Source organism: Micropterus salmoides, unplaced genomic scaffold (genome assembly GCF_014851395.1).
Source record: "Micropterus salmoides isolate LMB-PRFRI ecotype aquatic unplaced genomic scaffold, ASM1485139v1 Ms_hic_scaffold_4286, whole genome shotgun sequence".
NCBI lineage: Eukaryota > Metazoa > Chordata > Actinopteri > Centrarchiformes > Centrarchidae > Micropterus > Micropterus salmoides.
The window spans coordinates 510-16,859 of record NW_024043691.1 but is presented as its reverse complement, the minus strand read 5'-3'; the positions used below and the strand labels follow the sequence as shown (position 1 = coordinate 16,859).

Here is a 16,350-nt window from a genome sequence, read left to right as displayed (position 1 = left end):
TCAGCTGATGGGAACTACCTGCTGTCTTGTGGCAGTGACAAATCTCTAAAGCTGTGGAGTGTGAGCCGAGGGACCCAGCTGAAGACCTACAGTGGCCACGGATATGAGGTTCTGGATGCTGATGGGTGAGGGAATTGTCACAGCCTCCTCCACAGTGCGTTGGGAAGGTCAACCCACCAATATAGCATTAAAATGCATGATAAATGAGTGTGTGTGTGTGTGTGTATGAAAGAACAAATGCTGAAGCTATATTTGAACCCCGCAAGACGTTACAGTGTTTGTTTCTCATTGGCTGTTTCAACAGTTCCTTCGACAACAGCCAGATTTGCTCCTGCAGCTCGGATAAAACAGTGATCCTGTGGGATGTCGCCACGGGCCAGGTCACACGTAAACTCAGAGGTCATGCCGGGTCAGTTCTGCTGTTTATAACTCTTTGAACCCAGTTGTTTTTGTCATTTATAAAGTTTAGTTTAATTTTTTTGCACCTTTTTTTGATTACACTTTATTTTACCAGGCATGTTAATTAAGAAAGATTCTTTTTTACAATAACGACCTGGCAGGAGACAAAGGCCTCCAATAGGGAATGGGTACTGGGATTAAATAAAATAACACAAACAACAGACAGAAGACGCTGGAAAACAACACAGTCCCAACAACAAACCTTCAAACCCAGGCACAAAGACACTCACAAAAAAACAAATTAAAGAATATTAAAACACTCAAATTTCCTGCTTACAGAAAGTCAACTGTGTCCAGTTCAACGAGGAGGCGACTGTCATTTTGTCTGGTATGTCTTCACTCATGTAAAATGTCTACAGTGCACAATACATTATCCAGTATACATTGTGTATTTTCTTGGATAGTGCATTGTTATGTGAAATATCTTGCCACTTGAACATTGAGTTTCTTGGTCTGTATTTATGTTAAATTGTAACCAACTCATTAACACTAATACTTACCATTTACTGATTCTAATTGCGTTTTAGTGTTAATTCCAGTAAACATGTATATCAATTTATTTGTGGTCTGGGCTTGTTTTCTCTTCATCCAGGGTCCATAGATGGGACAGTTCGGTGCTGGGACACCAGGTCCAGAAGATTTGAGCCCATCCAGGTTCTAGATGAGGCTCAGGATGGTATCAGCAGCCTGAAGGTGGCACAACACGAGCTGCTCACCGGGTCAGCACAGAAGACTTAAGATTGTATTTATCACAAATATATACACCACTTATATCTTCTTGTCCAGACTGCAGCATTGAACTGGAAGCAAATAAAGGGAAAATGTATTCCCCCTTTTACATTCCCACCAGTTAGACAGAGATTTAATTTGGAGATTTCACTGTGGCACTATTTAAAAACTATTATCTGGTAATTAGGTCTGTGGATGGGAGAGTGAGACGCTACGATCTGAGAATGGGACAGCTGCATGTTGACTTCATCAGCAGTTAGTAATCTTTTCATTCTATCTTTTCAGCATTCATCAATAGTAAACAATGAATCCTACTGTTGTTAGTATTAGGAGCAATAGTAGAATTAGCAGAAGTACAATTGTTGTAGTAATAGTAGTGAATGAAAATAATGACTTTTGGAAACCTATGTCCATGAAACTACAGAACCTGTAACTTGTGTGTGTTCCAGGTCCCATCACATGTGTGTGTTTCAGTCAGGACGGTCAGTGCACTCTGAGCTCCAGTCTAGATTCAACAGTCAGACTACTGGACAAGAGCACTGGGGAAATGCTGGGAGAGTGAGTGCTGTTCAGTCTCATTTTCAGTGTGGTGTGTCCCCATCATGGCTTCACTTGCTAGTCAACTAATCTAGACAGCAGTTTTTCTCCACTGCACACATTATTACTGGGCCTCCTCATTTATCAGCTTTTTTTTTTAGCAAGTAATCTTTTTGTTTTCATATTATAAAGCATCTGAAAAGTGGGGTAAAAATAGCTAAGGCAGAAATCCAAGTGGAAATTTGAGTAAAGTTGCGATTTCATTCTGTATTTCACTTCACTTTATATCCGTGAAAGAATGTTTGAACCCCAACAGGACATGACTCAGTGACACTCATGAAGAGTGTCTTCTTGCAGCAGGAAACATAACATATTTTAAACGCACACTGACATAGAAATGTGGGTGTCAATCCTTTTAAACCAATCTGCTCGTTCTAAAAATCAGTATTATTGGGTAAAAATCTGCATAAAACCAAACGCAATGAGGCTTAACTAACAATTTCAGCATATTGAACATATAAATGCAAAAAGTAGCAGTTCGGCCCATATTTACTGTACCTATCTAAACCAGCTCAGCCCAACAAAAACTCCAAACAAACAACAAGTGAACATCACAAAATTCTAAAAGGTACAATTTATTGTAAAGGTGTATCTGTTGTATTGTCCACACCCCTGTGATGTTAGTATGTATGTAATTTATGCATATTAATTCAGACTCAAATCAGAATCAGAAAGAGCTTCATTGCCAAGTAGTATTTTACACGTACGAGGGATTTGCTTTGGTGATAAGGTGCTACACGTAGATAAACATACAGTTGAGATAAATAAATGTAATGTAATAATAATAATAATTCTATATCTGTTTCTAACATAAGGTTAGATTATTATGATGTTTCTGTTTGTTTCTTTGTGTCACTCAGGTATACAGGACACAAGATGAAGGGCTATAAGCTGGACTGCTGCCTGTCCAGTAAAGATACTCACGTCCTTAGCTGCTCAGAGGACGGTCATGTCTACTGCTGGGACCTGGTGGAAGTAAGTGTGTGGTTACATTTATGTTCATAATGCATTAAACACAATGAATTCAACATAGGCATTTTAGAAAGTGCACAGAAAAACAGGGAAAATATGGAGCTAGTTGGCACTCCACCAATACTAAACTGCTTTGTATCATGCAGAAGAGCAGCCTGTAACCTTTGGGTTGCATCTCACCAGCACATGAATGCTGCAGAAACTTTCAAATATGATCTAACCTTATGTTAGAAACAGATATAGAAAGTGTACTGAAAGCATACAAATTCTGTATAATGTGTTTTTTGTTGTTGTTTTTCTCACCACCAGGGATCTTTGTCCTTGAAACTGCCAGTGGGGAAAGCGGTTGTCCAGTCATTGTCCTTCCATCCCACAGAGACCTGCCTCATTACAGCCATGGAGGGGCGTGTTCAGGTGTGGGGCGCAGAGCCAGAGGAGACAGAGGAGGATGCAATGGCCACATAATTGGTGAAAATACTCAAAAGCCACATTTACATGCTAAGAGGATTGATTTATTTTTCTGTTATTTCAACATCATACAGTCTGTGAACATTGTAACTTTAAAACCTGATAAACTTTATGGTGGCTTGAAAACTAATTAATTAATTAATTGAAAATAACTTACTCTCACATTTCGTTTTTGACTCTAAACACAGGACCATTGAAGGTAGTTTTTTTTATTAACAGTGTGAGCATTTCTAGCAGAACTTGTACCCTGGCATACTTGTCAAATGTGATACAGGGTAGGGACAGTGAAAAGTACACATACCTGAGCAATCAGACCTTTTTGAGAGGCACCAGGAAAATCACACAGATTCCTAAGGGAATCGTTATTTCTTTGCCTTCTCTTGTTGGGTCAGTCAAAAAGGGAATAGTCAATACATGAAAGTGAATCACATTTTCAAAGGCTCATGGTGGTAGCCAAAGGGGGAAATGTTTATTTTAGTCAGAAGTGAGCTACATAGACACACAGCAGCCATTCAGGTACAGCTAACATCTTAGCCAGCTCATCAGTCTGTCTTTATGACTGTTAGCTTTACAAAGATTTAGTTCTCTAGACATGTCATCTGACACAAAAACAGAAAATGATGTTGAACTCTGGTTCACAGATGTACAGCGCACATGATCTGGATGTGAATCTAATTCTAGTTAAATGATCTAGGACTTGGGTTTTTGTATGTGTGCAAAACATATTTTTGTACAAAACCTTGAATAAACATATTCTTGTATACACCACATGCCATTTTTCTCTTGAAATTAATGATCCCCCCACCACACTGTTGAGTTCTGTACACGTTTATTAGGAACTTTACGCACAATGAACATATAGATAGGCGCATTACAAAATAAGTTAATCAGCATGACAAAAGAATGGCAGCAAATAAATAAATAACTTATCTTACATAAATACATTTTTTAAAAACTGTAGCTGGACTGTTGATGAATAAGTCTGAATTGTGAAGAACTTCACTCAGCTGCGTTCGTCAAACCACAAGGTGGATCTGCGCAGCTTCGTATGTATGATCCATCGTATTATTAATTGCACTGAAGATTTTAAATAAATACATGTCAGCTTATTTACAAAAATAGTCAAGTAGTTTGTAGTAGAAATGTGTCTCCGCTCAGTTTTTACCATTTTGCACTGCTTTGTCAGATTTAGAATAGGGAGGGATCAGTTGAGCAGTTTTTCCTTGACTGCCATCACTATAGTTTTTTTAAGTTGGCAAATGCCAACAGTAATACAAATCTAATCAACTGAGGCCCATGAGAGCACCAGTTGAAGTCAAAACATTTAAATTATCGTCACCGGATTCATGAGGTGTTCACCCAAAAGTGCTCATTGACGTTGACATAAATAACCTTTGTAAGAATAGGTTTCAGCTTCCTCAATGGTAAGACATTTTCGAATGAAATCATTAACAGACATTACAAGAAAACCTGCCAGCAAATGTGTCCTCACAAACCATCATACACCCCAACCCCTTCACATTCCCCCATTCAACCGTCTACGCTCAGCTGTCTAACCCACACAACTGCAGCCAGCGGCTGACAGCTTCTCCACCTTGTGCCAGCGGTGCGAGTTATCGAGGAAGGCCATGTCCTCGTGGTGGGTGGGCCTGCAGCAGGGCGCGTTGTGCCACAGCTCCCCAGGTGCTGGCTGAGGGAGCACCCCACTCAACAGCAGGCTGGAAAGGGTGAGGTCATGGTTGGAGCGAACGTGAGGACACGTCCCACTGCAGTACTTGAAGAGGACGGTCTCGTCTGAGTCGTATCCCAGCCCGAGGTCTCGAACCTGCAACAGGATGGAGCGCAGGCCACACTGGGAGTCCAGAGTAGAGCGACGTGACCGGACTGGGATCAGGACGAAGGGATCGGGTGATGGCACGACTCCAGAAGCTTCTGTTTGGCCATCTTCCGCAGCTGGATCTCCGTTTCTCTTGTCATCATTTGGTGACGTGTGTGTAGATGCTGTTTTTTGATTCTGATCTGGAAAAGGCAAAAAGAGTTTTATATATATATATATATATACATCTGATGTACAAAATTCTGATAGATGTAATGTATAAAACACTCAACCAGTTATTTACACTGTTAACTAAGAATGAGTAACTTCTAAAAGGCAGAAAATTAAAGTTTAAAGTGAAACATATTTAAGTCTAGACACAATAGTTAACACGTTGCTCTCAAAGCAATCAAAAATTAGATTTTAGCCAAAAGGTCATAGGTCACGGCCGTCCCTTCGACCGGCACTTACCAATCAATGATGTCAGCCAGCGGCTCTCTCCCCTCTGGACGCAAAACAGAATCACAACCAGTTTCAACAGGGACCTCATCGCTAGAGTCTGCTCTTCGTCTGAGCCGTCGCTCAAAATGAACCAGACACTTGTGTGTTTGTATGTCTGCGGGTGCAAGTGATGCTTAAGATGAAGACGAGTCACAACCTCCAATATATAGCCCTCGGAGATGAAGGGGGTGAAGGGATGAGGTGAGGAGGTGTAGGGGGGAGACAGACTAACCCGTTACTTGCCAACAGACTATCCCACTCACCTGTGCCTGACAGGGAGCGTAGGAGGGCAGGCGGGAGCTTGACCCAGAATTTGTCCTGTTGGGATTATCTAATTGGTGTAAATCACTAGCTTATTGTTAAGTTTTCCCCCAGATGTTTCTTCCAGAGGATGTTGGCCCCTGGCAATATGGATTCCCAGAGGTTTGGGGCTCTTAAAAGCTGCTAAGGAGTGGACAATGATGTCACATTGATGATGCTGAGAAGAATGTGTGATAAATGAATCAGTAGATAGGTAGCTAGACAGACACGGAAGTGGAAAGGCAGGCAAGCAGCCGAGTTATAAATTCATAGACAGAACTTTATCAATACATAAACACAAAAATTATCCATGTAGGAAATGTAAAGGAAGGAGGCAGAAAATACATTGTGAAATGTCTTATAATAGTCCCCTGTTGTATTCGGCTTTTGTCACTGATCTTATTTTAAATGTTACATCTGAGGATCAATACAGGAAAGCAAAAAAAACTTTAAAAGGTTAACCTCCAAAGAAGTAAGGGAAGTCGGGTTATAATTAGAACGCAACAGGGCCTGTTTCAGCAGACATTCCACAACGGGTGACTCGTCTTGAGCTGGTCCATAAATTGAGGGATCTCGTCAGCAATGTGTGCCTGACATGTAGAATAAGTAGAATATGCATTATGTAACGGTTATAGGGCCCAAAAAGGCAGTGAATGGAATTTGGAGTTTACAAGAAAGTGCAACCCTCATTTAGCAACTGATGTAACCGAAATTGTGAACTGAACCCATATCAATTTGTGAGTTGCTAAACGTATTCTCTATCTGTCTTTCCTACACTAATCTACATCTGACATGATTGGTGTTGATGATGATTGATAAACCAAGTGCATAGGAAATTAGCTGATTATTTTCAAAACATTTTAGCTATAACAACAGCTTGAGTGTGCCAAATGGAAATTATTAGTTAGTAAGTGAATGATTTTACTGGTTTCATATTGGGTAAGAGATTTACTCACTCAAGCCAATATGGTTGTGTCATTTGACTATCATAGAGAGACATTCTTTGACTCCCTAATGCTTCCCCATGCGGTCCATTTGTAAGTTGTATTTCAAACGCTCCATGTGGCTTAGACAAACAGGAATGGTGCATTACTAGTTACTCAAAAACTAACTAATCTTGATACTTTGATGATATTTAAATATATGATTAACATAACTGTTAGCCAAGTAGCTACTTTTCTCAAACATATGTTGGATACGTCATTAAAATAATAACAATGACAGAATTAACAATCAAAATAAGACGGGCAGGTGCATCATGAAAGTGTGAAACTAAAGATAAAAGCTAAAGAATGTGAGCAAATGTTTGTGAAAAAGAGCAACTCAAGCAATATGTATATTGTGAAATATACACTACAATGCAGGCAATTAATGCAGTTATCATAACTATTACATTATTTCTACTGCATTTTGTTAATGCCTGACTCCTGGCTTCACTTAGTTATATTTAGACATGAGGAGTGTGTCCAATGAGACAAGATTATTTATTATATTTAAACAACCCCATTTTTCATGTATTATAGCTCTGTTGATAGGAATTACAAAGGAATCATCCCTAAATCTTGAACTAATAATGGCCCAGGAAATTTACTGCCAGGAATTTCTATAATTCTTTCAAGGATAAGGTTTTAGAGACTGCAGTAAATTAGACATTAAATTGAAAAATTACAGTGTTTTTGTAGTGAGCTCCTCCTCAGTTATAGCCTAGGAAACTCAATACATCTGACTTGAGCACATTTTCCCCCAAATACCTATGTTTCTTCATGCTTTATTTCAGTATCCTACCTATTTTCATGCATTCTGGACTACCTGTTAAATATTCACCAATAGTTTTAAGGGATGGTTTCATTTTACAGTTTTAAACTGAATGTTTTAGGATGGATCATATATACGAAAACAGCCAAACACGTACATGCCTGTAGCAATTAAGACATCCCAATTCACTTGCCCTTCATATCTTTGGACTGTGGGAGAAAACCCATGCACACACAAGGATGAAAATAAGAAAAAATCAACATCCTCTTCACATCACCATCCTCTTAACCTTCATATAAACACTAATTGAGACAACTTTATTTTCAAGAGTCACAAATGTGATGTTAATAGATTTGTTTTATCTTATAGAGTTAAATATAAAAGGCTTAATGGCTTTAACAGGCTAATGAATGTGAGTTTTAGCACTCAAAACTGGATCACTGGACCTCTCCTAGTCCTAGTCTCCTAGCCTGGGGTAAATATAGTGACGGTGAAGCGCCATTGAGCAAGACACAAAACTGCACCCAGTCTTGACCCAGTCTGGATCTTCTCCATGGCCTTGTTCAGACTGTAATTATACTGGGAATCTAACCCTCCACGTTTCTGCAGATACAGTAAATAAAGACCTTTGTCAACCTGCACAAGTTGAAAACAATAAGAGCTCTGCTTAACTCAGCTGTCCACAAGCAAGCAAAATCATTCACACGGACAGTTTCTATTTCCTGGTAATTTGTACAGAAAACAAAGAACAAAGGGCAAAGGGCCTGACACATTCCTTCCACCTCTCAAATAGACAGCAGGACAAAGGCCAAGCAAGAGATGAAAAGACAGAAGGACAGCAGAGGAGGTGGTGGGAGAAATACAGTGGAGATAGAGAAATCCCTTTGGATTACGGCCTAAAGAACCAGTCTGGAATTCAGGGTTGTCATGAGAAAAGAATGGAAAGAACGTGGCATCAATTTCTGTAAAAAAAGAAAAAAGAAAAAAGATAAGAAATAAGGGATAAAAGACACAATGATTTTTATACAGTGGTAAACCTGGCCAGATCTCAAAACCTTACTGGTGCTATATACCAATCATTTTAAATGTGTCACCTATTCTTTAAGCCAAAATTGATAATCACAAATTTAAAACAAAGGACAGCCTGTTTGGATTGAAATCACACAATAAGCTCTTAGATAACAACATAATATGTTTACCCATGGGATTCATTATGTGAGGATTTTTGGTGGTAGGATTTGGTGATCCCCAGGCTTTTCCCCATTATCACCATGAGGTTGACATTCATGGTTTTGAGTGAAATGTGTCAATAACTATTGGATGGATCGTCCTCCACAGGATGATTTTGATTACTTTGGTGATTCCCTGACTTTTACTCTGGCACCAGAAATGTGTCCAGTACCGTGTTTTATGACCAAATACCTGCAACACTAACTCCATCAGCCTCAGCTGTACTTTGTGATGAATGCTAATTAGCAAATTTAGCACAGTTAAACTTTTCACCTCCTAAATATCATGATGTTAGCTTTGTCAGCAATACTTTTCTTAAATTGTTTATATACATATATCTTACGTACAACAGATTTTCACATTGATAAACATCCTCTACTGGTGGCCACAGCAACTCTAGAGGAGCAGCTGCAGATTTCATCATTTTTCCAAGGAAACACCTGCAGTTACAGTTATTGCAGGGCAGGTCGTCCCTTTATCCCCAATGGCCCAGCTTTCTCAGTAGGAACCTCGCAGCTTGTCTAACCTCTGGGCTGCTTTCTGCTCCCTACTTTTCAATCTTTTTCAAGGCATCATAGATCTTTTAGGGGAAAATCGCTCCCTCCAGCACTCTCTCCTCTGGTGCATTCCTGCACGTTCAGAACGTTTATTTTGTTCTCATGAAGCAGACTTTTATTTTTTTTTTTAGAATATACCGCTTCCTGTGTGTCTTTCTCTTCTATGAAAAATGAAAATAAATCCTCTACTTTGGAGGATTTATAGAACATCTAATAACTTGATCTTGCCAATTAAAATCAAACAGTAATTACATCCATGCTCCTCTATAGGTGTTAGCTTATACAAAGAATATATTTCTTAATCCAGATGGAATTTTAACCACCAGAAATTACTTACTTCCTTTTTAATCCAGACAAATTCTTCATTCCAGACTTCATTTTTAAAAAAAAACCATATATATATATATATATATATATATATATATCATACTTAAACCTGCTGTACCTTATCTAATGTTTAAAAAAACATTTTATGTAGCCTGTAACCATTTTTTACCTAATCTGTTCACAGGCAGCCAGACAGCTGATGCTCCGGCATGAATCCAGACTTGGCTAAATGTAGCCTGAGTTCATGCCAAAACTGATATGAAGTGATAAAAATAGAACAGGAACAATATCTATTTATACATGAGCTGCTAAAAGTATGGAAAATCTGAGATGTAAAGGTTAAAAATAAGATGGCCAAACAAAGGACACCAGTTAAAGTTTACAAAAGAAAGCTGAAAATGTGTAGTTTGTAGAAACAAATGTTGACTCATGAGACGACACAGCGATTACACTGCAGTGTTACAAAGAGCGGTCAGTGTCGCTGCAGCAGTCTAATCAAGGCAAATCTGAGCATTTGTTCCACATGCTGAATTCAGGTTTTATGACTTAAAAAGCCATGTAAGAAGAGGAAATGATTACGTTACACTCAAACTGTACAAATACTCATTGGATGAGGTCTGCTGTGCATTCCTGGGTGAGCTGGTCAGACAGTCAGTCCATATAGGGCTCGTCTGAACAGAGCAGGGCAGGAATGTAGGGAGCAGGCTTCTAGTAACGGGAAATATTCAGAGAGGATTTAACCTTGGAATCTCAAACTTGTATGGAGCTGCTCCTGTTAATGCTGTAAATCTGATGGTCAGAGCTGAGACACTCCACCATGTGTCATAAAGGCACAAGAATCTGCAGGTTTTCTCTCTCTCTCTCTATATAATAATAATACACATTAGTAAAAGATCCTGCCAGACATTTTGTAAATGTAAAATGGCCAAATTTTTATCATTTTATGGATTTAAACTGATAAAATGCATCATATCAAAACATGTTTTTTTACCCACATTAGGCCTAATGGACTAGAACAGAATATCCAGACACAAAATACATTCATCAAGGCATCCACAGGTTTAATTTAGACACAACAATGTCTTACTGCAATGTTTTATTTTACATTACATTTTACAAAAAAAACATTTACAACATAGACGGTTTATTTTCTTAAATTTATAATGGCACAAATATACTGGATTTATTGGCTCCAGAAAATCAACAAAAGTCCACCAGAAATAGTTTAAGTAGAGAGTATAACTGAAAATGATGCCAACAAGATTTGATTCCAAGAAAGTGGTGGACTAAATTTACACAACATAAAGAACTCCAACTACCGAGGTAGAAAAGATAATACATCATAAATGCTCTTTTCTAGTGCCGGCTGTCTTCAAAATGTTCATATGAATTCCTTTATTTAAGCCTTCATGGTCAGAGGTGTAGTTAGGGCATTAGTAAGTCCATGTGTGTCCACACCAGGGCTGCTCAGCAAGGACGTGTCCTGCAGGAGGGACACCAACTCAACCGGACCAGGTGGATCAGTCTTTTGAGCAGACTCTCTAATGGATTCAGGTTCCCTGCGCTTTTTCCTGACCACTCTCTTTGTTTCGCTGTAACCACTTAACCTGGAAGCAAGAGATCTTTTGGGTCCAGGCTTCTTTAGCTTCTTTCTGTCAGGGTCATGGACAATGCTGTGGCGCTGGAGGCTCTGCCTCATGGCAAAGGTCTTCCTGCAGCCTGCGTGGGTACAGGCAAAGGGCCGCAGCTCCTCGTGGAAGGAGCTGATGTGGCTCTCCAGGTTGAAGGTTGTGGTAAATGATCTGTCACAGCCCTCCCGGGGGCACCTGAGGACCACCCGCATCTCAGAGTGGACCTGCTGATGCTGCTGCAGGAACCAGGAGTCCCTAAATACCTTGTTACACTGGTCACATTTCACAATGAGCCTGTGCTGCTCCTTCCTGTGCTTCAGGTAGTCCGTCCAGGTCTTTCCTATGAAGCTGCAGCCGTCCTCTGCACAGGGGTACCCTTTATGCACCTTCTCGTGTCGTTTCAGCTTGCTGGGGAAGGTGAATCGCATCTGGCAGCCTTCATAAGTGCACGGGTAAGGGGGCAGCTGGGTGTGCTGCTCACACATGTGGGACTTTAGCTGCTTGTTCTTCTTGAACTCGAGCGTGCAGCCTTCAAACTTGCAAACATACTTCTTTTGGTCTTGGGTGTGAACACGGCTGATGTGTCTGTTCCGGTTTGCGTTGGTGGTGAAGGCCTCCGTACAGCCATCCTCGGTGCAGTGAAAAGGCTTCACACCGCTGTGAGTGAGCTCATGTCGCGACAGGTGATAAGGGCTACAGAAGGACTTGCCGCAGCCATCGTGCTCACACGAGTACGGCTTGATCCCCGTGTGTTTACACAAGTGAACGTCCAGTTTCCACTGTTTGTTATAAGCCGCCGGACAGTCGGGAAACGAGCAGATGTAACGTTTCTGCGGTTCCGTTTTAGTTTTCATATCTGCGGTGTTAACATACGACAGCGAACACACGTTGAAAATATTTTCCCCTGGAGTCTGCTGCTCCGAGCACGTTTTCCGTCTTCACACCGGTATTACCCACAATCCTCTGCAACGTGACGCAACTTCCGAAACCTGAACGTTATGCTCTGGTGTTTAGCTGATGGTTGCTTGTGCAGCTACAAGAGCATTTGTAAGTATCTTTTATGTTTGTGCTGAAGAGTAAACATGACAGCAGCGCGTTTAAAATGAGTTTGTTTGCAGTTGTCATTTAGCTACATGTTTGCCATATTAACACGAAGAGGTCGCTGACGTTACATAGCTAATGCTAATGTTAGCTTGCTATTAGCTCCGATGCGTTGTCACACCAAACTCTATGCAAAATATGGCAGTTTAATAATTTCATATATCTTATAAAACAACGTAAGGGTTTACGGTCCACACACACACACCTCACTAACCTATCAGAAAAGAAGCGAAAGAAGGTCCCAGTATTTAGCCAAACAAAGTTGTTGTTGCTAACTTAACTGTTTCCACGGCGTTGTGTATAACTTAACGTTATAACTAACGTACGTTGTTTACACGTTTTTAACGTTAACTAACTAAGTAAATTTGTTGAAGGATTGCGTTTTTAAGTTTCTAAGAAGATAAAGTTATGTTTCTCTTGTGTTCTGTTAGCAAATTAAACAAGGTACTTAAGACAACAAAGTTAAGGGAAATCAGCCAACGTATCGTTAACCAAGGTGAATGTGAAAGAGCAGATAAAATAGAAACACCTACAACACCCTAACCTTAACCTTAGTTTTAGCTGGCTGGACTTAAACTGGCAACTAAGTGTATATAACTTTGTTTTTACATGTAACCAAAGAGCTTTACAGTATGATGTCAGTGACATTACTTTTTTTTTGTTCAGGTGAAAAAAGGGTGAATCCATTACTGGTGTGGAGATCCAGGTGTCACTATGGTAAGCAGTGATGTATATAATCGGTCTGTCAAGATACAGATAATAACATATGTTGTACTCTTTACTAACAAAGACCCCTGTACTGTTTACGTGACAGGGTGAAAGAAAAGGAACAAACAAGTACTACCCTCCAGATTTTGATCCGGCCAAGGTGTGTATGATCCCGCAGACCAGTATGTGTCACTGTTTTTAGTTCAGCTTTTGTGTGTGAATATACTGACTTACACTGCTGTCATTCTTTATCTTTAGCATGGATCCCTCAATGGCTATCATAACACCCACGCTCTGCGGGAGAGGGCCAGGAAACTGTCCCAGGGCATTCTCATTATCAGGTTAGTACACAGAAATAATTAATGATTATCATTTGCAATACAGGTACTGACATGTTATCGAACAGGTACATTTATTTCAACATATTTATTATCATATTTATTAGAGGGATGCAACTAACGACTATTTTGATAAACGATTAATCTCTCGATTATTGAAACGAATAATCGAAAAGTAGACCTTAGAAAGACAGAGATGGGAAGTAATGGAACTTGGTACTGAACACAATGACGCTATGTGTGTGTGTGTGTGTGTGTGTGTGTGTGTATATATATATATGTGTGTATATATATAAGAAAGGAATAACTTAATGTATTACATTTGCCAAATTTACAAAAGGGGACCAATAATAATGATTTTGTAGTAGACAGTGTTTCACAAAGTATATAGTTTCCCCAAACTCAACAACTCACAAAACTCTGTGATTTTAGGTGTTAATACTATCACTTCACCCCGTTAAGCTGATGGTATCGCTACGGCCCGATGACGTCATGGACAAATCAATTATTAAATTTGTTGGCGACAAATTTAATAATCGATTTTTGTCGACTACGTCGATTAGTTGTTTCACCCCTAATATTTATACAAACAAATGACAGGCAGAAATGCTACAGTACATCTGTAAAGAAGATCTTAAAAAGAAAGAGATGGGAAGTAATGGAACTTTTAATCCCTGAATTGGTGTTTTTCATTGTTTTCAACAAACAAGTGTTTTAACTGACTGTTTGTTCATTAAGGTTTGAGATGCCCTACAACATCTGGTGTGATGGCTGCAAAAATCACATTGGCATGGGTAAGTTTGAAGAACAACTTTTAAGTAGGATCGGTCTCACAGTCTGATACAATGTCTTTTCATATCCATGACACAAATGTTCTGCATGTGCAGGGGTCCGCTACAATGCTGAGAAGAAGAAAGTGGGGAACTACTACACCACGCCAATCTACAGGTAAACACAGATGGACTGGGTTGACTGTTAATGTGAACTTTACATTCTAAGCTTGTGGTGCAGTTTATGATATCTCCTTAAACAACAGAAAATCATCATGGATCTCTGACCTCTAAAAGTTTTTGTCTACTCAACCAGGTTTAGGATGAAGTGCCATCTGTGTGTCAACTACATCGAGATGCAGACAGATCCAGCGACCTGCGATTATGTAATAGTATCTGGGGCAAACAGGAAGGAGGAACGCTGGGACATGGCTGAAAATGAACAGATACTCACCACAGGTAAAGGATACATGTTTGCTTTGTTTCTTGATGGTGTAATTTAGGCTGGAAATCAGCCCTGTGACCATTAAACGTAGGTTTTCCTTTTTGAACATGCAGTGTAAAGTGCACAGCCCATCACAAACTGAAAATTTGTCTTTATGGTCTCACAGCTATGAGGTTATAAAGAGTCTTCCAGATCTTTTTTTTTATAAAGGTGGAGATAATTGATTTTTCTTTTGTCTGTATGTTTTCTGTTTCTAATCAATTCAATCTGTACAGAGCGGACGGAGAAGGAGAAACTGGAGACAGATGCCATGTTTAAACTGGACCATGGTGGGAAAGACAAGGAGAAGTTTAAGAAGGCTCTGCCTTCTTTGTCAGAGATTCAAGACTACCAGTCCAGCTGGAAGGACGACTTTCAGCTCAACAGTACCCTCCGCAGGAAGTTCAGGGTAGGATAGTGCCCTGTTGTGTTGGTAACTGTTTTATTATCATTACATTCATCATCAGTTGTTTTCACTATCTTTCTCTGAAATGTGCCTTTGCATTGATAAATTGGCTAATTAAAGTTGTGTTAACCTGCAGTACCACAGTATTTTTTCCTAATGTGTATTGTTCTATAAAATCCACTACAATTATTGCATGCCTGTCGTTCTCACACATCATCCTATGTACATGGGAGTAAGTAGGTTTATGCAAAAACTACAATTTTAAAGATGACAAAATAATCACCAGAAAATGACTTCAAGCAGCACATGAAGCAGTAATTCCAGGTTCAGATTTCTTGACGTTATTTGAGATTGTATTGCACACTAAACTGACAGCGCTGATTTAATTTGCGGGGCAGACGGAGAAGAAAGTTCTGGCTGATCAAGAGGAGAAGGACAACACAGTCAGGATGAGGACCAACCTGTCCATACCATTGCTGCCAGAGAAGGAGGAGGACAAGAAACTGGCAGCACTGCTCACCTACCAGGCACCTGACTGTACGTAACAGATACAGGGTCTAAACTCACAAACACACTGTTCAAATACATGTGCGAACATCTATGCACCATCACCGTCTTTAAGAGAAATATGATGGCTGACATAAGCAGCTCTTTAAATTGAATTCTTCAAATGGGGCAGACCAGCTTATTCTTGTACATGTCAGGTTACATGCTGCAAGTTTTTCTAACTGGAAGGATTTTATAAAAATGCATATTCGGAAGACCCTTTTAGAACAAAATGTAGATGTAGTGTGTTATCTGGACCTGGAAACACATCATATTTTTGAGAAACTTCACATTTACAAACCCATCTGAACCCCATCCAGACAGCACACATGCACAAAGTCTGCACAATTTTTTATTTCTTTTTTTTTTAATTTCAGTCTATATAATTATATATATATATAATAATTACTTCACTTGCATTGATGTAATGGAGATGTAAAACGCCCCTCAGTAAAAATGCAGTACATCTTACCGCAACACCAGACTACAGCTTCCAAAATGAACGTCAAGTTCAATCAACACGTTTTCTAGAAACAGAACATTTTTCAGGGCACTTCATTGTTTTTTGCTTGTATTTAGTTGTACATAATAAACTGGCAAAAGAATGTATTAGGACCACCAAAGTGTTTTTTTCTGACGCCAGCGTCTATTTTCA

At 39.5% G+C, this 16,350-nt stretch overlaps 4 protein-coding genes across 5 annotated transcripts; 2 read left to right on the top strand and 2 right to left on the bottom strand.

Annotated features, from left to right (window-relative positions):
- Positions 1 to 6: 6 nt before the first annotated feature.
- On the top strand, positions 7 to 3,439 carry LOC119887726 (WD repeat domain-containing protein 83-like; the record flags this gene model as incomplete). Its single annotated transcript, XM_038698360.1, has 8 exons — positions 7 to 125; positions 305 to 413; positions 739 to 787; positions 1,052 to 1,178; positions 1,376 to 1,443; positions 1,638 to 1,746; positions 2,646 to 2,760; positions 3,067 to 3,439. Coding segments are annotated over 8 exons (852 nt in total), but the record flags the coding sequence as incomplete, so codon positions are not given.
- A 598-nt stretch (positions 3,440 to 4,037) lies between these two features.
- LOC119887725 (persephin-like) lies at positions 4,038 to 5,591 on the bottom strand. The gene is made up of 2 exons (XM_038698359.1): positions 5,513 to 5,591; positions 4,038 to 5,244 (listed from the first exon to the last, which is right to left on the bottom strand). Exons 1-2 carry the CDS (start codon positions 5,589 to 5,591, stop codon positions 4,778 to 4,780), a joined length of 546 nt encoding a protein of 181 aa, XP_038554287.1. The 3' UTR covers positions 4,038 to 4,777.
- Positions 5,592 to 10,747: 5,156 nt separating this feature from the next.
- Positions 10,748 to 12,314, bottom strand: LOC119887723 (transcription factor IIIA-like). Its single transcript, XM_038698356.1, has one exon. It carries the CDS (start codon positions 12,194 to 12,196, stop codon positions 11,111 to 11,113), a length of 1,086 nt encoding a protein of 361 aa, XP_038554284.1. The 5' UTR covers positions 12,197 to 12,314; the 3' UTR covers positions 10,748 to 11,110.
- Positions 12,301 to 16,015, top strand: LOC119887724 (coiled-coil domain-containing protein 130 homolog). 2 transcript variants are annotated; one of them, XM_038698357.1, is made up of 9 exons: positions 12,301 to 12,389; positions 13,110 to 13,160; positions 13,258 to 13,311; positions 13,410 to 13,492; positions 14,228 to 14,283; positions 14,377 to 14,437; positions 14,576 to 14,718; positions 14,980 to 15,152; positions 15,548 to 16,015. In XM_038698357.1, exons 2-9 carry the CDS (start codon positions 13,158 to 13,160, stop codon positions 15,692 to 15,694), a joined length of 720 nt encoding a protein of 239 aa, XP_038554285.1. In that variant the 5' UTR covers positions 12,301 to 12,389; positions 13,110 to 13,157; the 3' UTR covers positions 15,695 to 16,015. The 2 variants fall into 2 exon arrangements, with proteins under 2 accessions (XP_038554285.1, XP_038554286.1); XM_038698358.1 differs by having other exon boundaries at positions 14,980 to 15,176; positions 15,548 to 15,685.
- The last annotated feature ends 335 nt before the right edge of the window (positions 16,016 to 16,350 follow it).